Source organism: Cannabis sativa, chromosome 5 (genome assembly GCF_029168945.1).
Source record: "Cannabis sativa cultivar Pink pepper isolate KNU-18-1 chromosome 5, ASM2916894v1, whole genome shotgun sequence".
In the NCBI taxonomy this organism is placed as follows: domain Eukaryota; kingdom Viridiplantae; phylum Streptophyta; class Magnoliopsida; order Rosales; family Cannabaceae; genus Cannabis; species Cannabis sativa.
The window spans coordinates 11,522,032-11,528,031 of record NC_083605.1 but is presented as its reverse complement, the minus strand read 5'-3'; the positions used below and the strand labels follow the sequence as shown (position 1 = coordinate 11,528,031).

Sequence of the window (6,000 nt, the reverse complement as noted above, 5' to 3'; positions counted from 1 at the left end):
ATAACAAAAATCCTATCCAAAAAAATTCAGTATTTAGTAACTACTTATAGCTAGTTACTAATTACACAAGGGAAATTTCACTATTTGCCCTTAATAATATACCTCATATCAAAATATATACCCTTCCTTAATTTGTACAAATTTAGTCCATTAATTACATGAACTTCCCATTTCACCCTTTTTTTTAAAAAAAAATAAATAAAATACCTAAAATCTGAAATGATGTTTCTCTCTCTTCTCTCTTCCCTCTCTCTCGTGCACCACTCTCTCTCTCTAGAAAAAAACTGAAAAATTTATCAAAAAATTTCCCCCTATCCGTCCCACTCTCTTGTCACTCTCTTTATTTGCTGTTGAATGGTTGTTTTCTCGGTGGGTGTTGGTGGAAAACCGAAGCACAACTCAATATCACTCAAGAATCTTACACCATTATAATGGGTAAGTTGTATTTTAAGCATTTTGTTTGACTTTATGTAGTTTAAAATTGTTATATGTGTGTTTTTTGTTGGAACTGCTATTTTTTGGTCTGAAATTGTTGAGATCTGGCAGATCTGGTTTTCAGTCGAATTCTGGGTTTTCCAGTGTTATCGATGATATATCGATGCTATGTCGATGGTTTGTCGATGATTACAAAGGAAAGGTCAGTGACGACCATTATCGACGTTATGTCGACATAATGTCGACATGTTGTCGACATCATGCAACCAACATGGTATTAACTATTTGTCGACATTTTGTCGACAGAATGTCGACAACAAGCATTTTTCTTTTTTTTTTAGAAGTTGTCGATATTTTGTCGACATGATGTCGACAAAATATCGATGCAATGGAAAAAAACCGTGAATAAAACATAAACATAACATAACATTAACATAAAATAAAGTTCATTAAAAATAACATAAAAAAACATAAAAAAACAGAAAATAAAGTTCATAAAAAAAAAACAAACATTAAATAAAACTCACCACAAGCCATAACATAAGAAATTATTTTTTATTTAAATTCTTTGGCTTGTGGGTGAGCCTTGCAATACTTGCATAATGTTCCAGGCTTCACCGGTTTACCGTTAAAGATGCCTAGTTTGCAACGACGGCATCCTTCGGGGAACCCTGGTGGTGGAGCCGGCCATACACCAGTTTTGCAAAAATGAGCTTCAAGTTGCCTGAACCTGAACTCGTTCCCACAACGTTCTCTTTCGAAAGCTCTTTGGGCGTCAAAAACTTTCTGCATTTCAGGAGTAACTATGCCAACATCATGCTCCTGCTTCAGCTCTTCAGGAGTTAAGATGGGGAATTTGCCGTTCTTTCTTGGGGCCATATTTAGAACTTAAGAGAATAAGAGAAATTTTTAAGAGTAAGAGAGAAGTAGAAGACAAGAGCACTTATGAATAAGATTTCCCTTTGCTTTTATAGAGCAGTAAACATGTTGGGAATGTATGAAAATTTAATGGTCATTAAATGCGTAACTGTACAGGGAAAACGCATGAAATGGTGTATTTGTCGACTGAATGTCGATAGTATGTCGACATGATGTCGACAACATGCCAATTTAGTGTCACTGCTAACACATTTGTCGACGCCATGTCGACTTCATGTCGATATGTTGTCGATAGGACACGTGTCTGACATGCAACGTTTCAGTTGGGAAGGGTTGTTGGGAACGTAGGTAAAATTTATTAACATTAAATGTGCAACCGTTGTTAATTGTCGATTGAATGTCGATGGTATGTCGATATTATGTCGATGACGAGCATGGTTGGTGTTTTTCTCGACTGTATGTCGATAGGATGTCGACACAATGTCGACAATCAGTGCCCTAATTTCTGATGTTGTGATTATCGACATTATGTCAATTGATATCGATGGGATGTCGATTTTTTTTTTTTTTGGTGTTTTTTCCTTTACTCACCTTGTTTTTTTGGTTTGCAATTGCAGGAGACAAAGTGTTCCTTGTTGTATCGTACGATGGTGTTTGGTTATGTGAGAATTATAATTGGATCTACAAAGCAAATAGCAGCTTGACGTTGACAGTTACAACCGAGACAACCCTACAAGAACTGCGACAAATTTTATATGAAGAGTTGGAAGTTGATCCGGTAGCGTATGATTTAAAGTTGGAGATTTGTTCCTTGTACATGAAGGGAAAAATGGTTGCGCCAGAGGTTATTAAGAGAGCACGCCAACTGAGAACGTTTTTAGAGATGAGGGCAACAATGTCAAATACAGAGTTTATGCCATTATTCGTGACCAAGGTGAGAAAAGTTGGGAATTCGGAGCCTACGCCGCCTACTAATCCTCTCCCTCGGAGTGTGGTAGGGTCTTGCGTTCCCGAAACAGATGTTGGGATTGGTGTGAATGAGGAGGTTCCGGCCAATTTAGAGGTTCCGACCAATTTTGATGTTCTGACCAATGTAGGGCAAGAACAAGAAGCGACAGGATTTCATCAGTTTGAAGAGTTTGATACACCCTTCTACAATAACAATCCTATTGTAGATTTGAATATGGACGATGAGCATGATTTAGCAGTCGATGAACCCGTAGCGGGACCATTGTTGAGGTTAGAGTGTGTACCGAGTAACCAAGGTACACAGCGAGAACGACAACCTCGTAGTGAAAATCGCACTACACCTGGAACTAGCAGCAGTCGACCAGGCAGAACTGAAGAACATGCTCGTCATGCAACGTTCTCAACGTTCTCCTCTTTTGAAGTTTGTACCAAGTTCAAAGCTCCCATGTGGACAAAGGAAGATATAATGGAAAATCATGAGCTAACTACTTGTTTACAAAGTAAGGAAGCAGGGGTGATAGAGCTTGGTAATTTTTATGAAAACAAGGAAGAACTGAGACAAGTTGTGGGTAGGTTTGCACTTAATAACAATTTCGAGTGGATGGTGAAGAAGTCATCCCCTGATGTGTTGTACGTTACATGCAAGACTCCAGATTGTAAATGGAGATTGAGGGGGAGGAAGAAGATGCATTCTGACAACTTTGAGGTCACTGTATTTCACAATTAACACAGATGTAACTTGAATGCGAGACGTTCAGATCACCGTCAAGCAGCACCATGGGTAGTTGGCCACCTTATTAAGGGGAAGTACACCCAAGACGGAACTAAGTACAAGGCTAAAGACATACAGAGGGACATGTTTGACAACTACGGTATCAGTATGAGTTATGTGAAGGCGTGGAGGTGCAGGGAGATGGGACTTACGTATGCTAGGGGTACGCCTGAGTTTTCATACATGAAGCTTCCTGGGTACTTGTACATGCTGGAACAGAAGAATCCAGGTACCATTACTGACTTGTACTTAGAGGATGAGCGGTTCAAGTACTGTTTTATATCACTCGGTGCATGTAGAAGGGGCTTTTCTTTTTGTCGTCCTGTTTTGAGTATCGATGGCACCTTCTTGAAGACGAAGTACGGCGGTATAATGTTAGTTGTTGTGGCATACGATGCGAACAACCAATTGTTGCCGGTTGCTTATGGTATCGTTGACAGTGAGAATAACGACTCCTGGACGTATTTCTTACAGAAGTTGAGGCTAGCAATTGGCGTGGTTGAGAACTTAGTGTTTGTGTCAGATAGGCATCAAAGCATTGTCCCAATAATTACACAAAATATACAATGTCCCAATAATTACACATATAATCAGCCGACATTTTGGTAAAATAAATCGACACACCACCGTTGACGAAACATGGCTATCCGGTCTGGCGTCACATCGGTCAATCCACGCTGCATCATGAGATGCTCCACATACTCAATGCAATACACGCCACAATCACCACTAAATGCAAAATAAAATGTAAAGTCAGTCTAACGTAAAACATATTTTAATACTATAGTACTTTTTTATCGCTATGTACCTGGTTGCTGACTTCAGAACTAAGTCGTGAGTGGCTCGAGTCGCGTGCATTTTTGGAAGCACCGTGATGTCACAGTTAGCTAACGCCATGATCTGGTTGTTATGTGGAAATTCCCCAGTTGCAAGGATTAGCGAGGGCAGCAGTTCTGCCCAAACCTTCAGGATGGGTTCCAAGGCGGTCCAATGACAGACGCTGGAATCACAGTCGTAGACATTAATTTTCCACAGCTCTATGTCGACTTCAACTGTGACCCAGTGCCTTGCCGTGGGAAGGTTCAGAACGAAGTAAATAAACTCGTTACCCCTCCATCTCTCAAAGACTTGGGACTGTAATTACAGAGAACAACGAAACAATTAACAAACCATAATAATCTTCCCAAACAATTAACATTTAAAATCTTACTAAAACAATACCTTATGAGCCCCTGTGCAGTAGTCCAGGATATAATCCTCCCATTTAAAGTTTTTCCTCGGACCCTTGTGGCTCGTCCATGCACTGCTGATCATGGCGGTCACGAATGTGGAGAGAATGATACCCTTCTGAGGAAATGTGAGTGGATAGTCGGTGCATCGCCTCCTCAGCATATGCATTGCTGCATCTATATGCTGCATATAAAGGGAAATGTCAGTTAAACAAAAAAATATATTAATTGCACATAAAGTTGTAAAGTGAAGTAATATTATAAAATACTTTACTTACATCATCTGTAAGCCATTCCTTTGGTGTGAGCATTATCCAAAAGAATCCTGGACCGTAATCACCACTTCTCAAATCCCGAAGTCGGTGGTTCGGAATGAGTCCAACACACCACTTTCGGAAAGTGGTTAACAATTTCTCATCCGGTGGCTCCAGGGGATCAAAAGTCGAAGATGGCCTATGTCTCCTATTCATCTCCGTATAGTCACCGAACCATACAGGAGGCTTTCTCTTCCTCTTCCGACTCTTAACCACTGTAGGTTGTGCCTCTATGGACAGAATCTCACCCTGCGACTCGGTGACATGTACATGGATAAGAGGTTGTGCCTCAATCGGAGTCGCTGGAGCTCCCTCATAAGGATCGTAATCGTCGGGGAAGACCTCATCCTCTTCTACTGGGGGTGAAGCAGCTGGCGGTGGGGTAGATGGATCTGCTGGGGCCTCCGGTGCTGAAGCTGTCGTTGGCGGACGATTCAACATGGCCAATATGTGTCTGAGCTGCTCCATAATTACGTTCTGACCACCCTTCAGCTCTAAATGGCTGGTCTCGTATGCCTTCTTCAGCTCGACATGAGCAGCATACAGACCCTGAGTGTCAGCCTCGATCCTATCCAACCGAGCCACTAAATCAGTGTACTCGGCACCCCGAACGCCTGATGAAGATGGTGCACTGGGTTGAGGTTCTGAACCAGTGGCCTGAAAAAATATATATCAAAAAAATACGGTAAGCATACGATAATTCCACAATGTAACAAATATCACAAAACAAAAACAATAAAAAATAAAGACATAAAAAAAAAGTTCCAAAAATTGGTACCTGAGTGTCTCTTTCCTGAGTGTCTGGGACCTGAGTCTCTGGTACCTGACTACCTGCCTCAGCCTCTGTGTCATCCACAACATCATCAACCAGGTTCTCCACACCATCGTAAGATATGGTCCTCACAAATGCCTCCTCCTCTGTCCGTGGAAGTAGCCCCTTCACCACTTCAAGATTCTGTTTATGGTTCAAAAAATATCAAAATAAAACCAGTTAGCATTTATTACAAGCATTTATGTTAAATAATTATTCTGAACATAAGTGAAAATCATACCCGTCTAGAAAATAATGCGCTGACGTCTTTCTTCCCAATATCGCCTTTGCTTGTCCAGCTAAGCATCCTGGGGAACCGAATCCCGTGGTTCGTGCCATACCTCTTACCAACCTCCAAAATGGCCTCGTACGCCCAATATTGTACTGCAGGTGCGAAGCCATATGCTGTATACTTGCACTCGTGCTGAACATCCGAACTCAGCTTCTTCTCGTAGTTGGCCTTCTGTTTCAACATGTCTTTCTGAAGCGAGTGCATGAGTCTGGCGAATGAGTGCTTCCCCCAAGGAATCCGGAAGAAGAACTCGAGGTCTTCCACATATCTAAGTATGTGAGGCGTGATCAGCGCGTTTG

At 41.3% G+C, this 6,000-nt stretch overlaps 1 protein-coding gene across 1 annotated transcript; it reads right to left on the bottom strand.

Annotated features, from left to right (window-relative positions):
* Positions 1–3,601: 3,601 nt before the first annotated feature.
* On the bottom strand, positions 3,602–4,532 carry LOC133037809 (uncharacterized). Its single transcript, XM_061115423.1, has 3 exons — positions 4,277–4,532; positions 3,864–4,189; positions 3,602–3,784 (listed from the first exon to the last, which is right to left on the bottom strand). The coding sequence occupies exons 1-3, from the start codon at positions 4,472–4,474 to the stop codon at positions 3,646–3,648; spliced, it is 663 nt and encodes a 220-aa protein (XP_060971406.1). The 5' UTR covers positions 4,475–4,532; the 3' UTR covers positions 3,602–3,645.
* Positions 4,533–6,000: the final 1,468 nt, after the last annotated feature.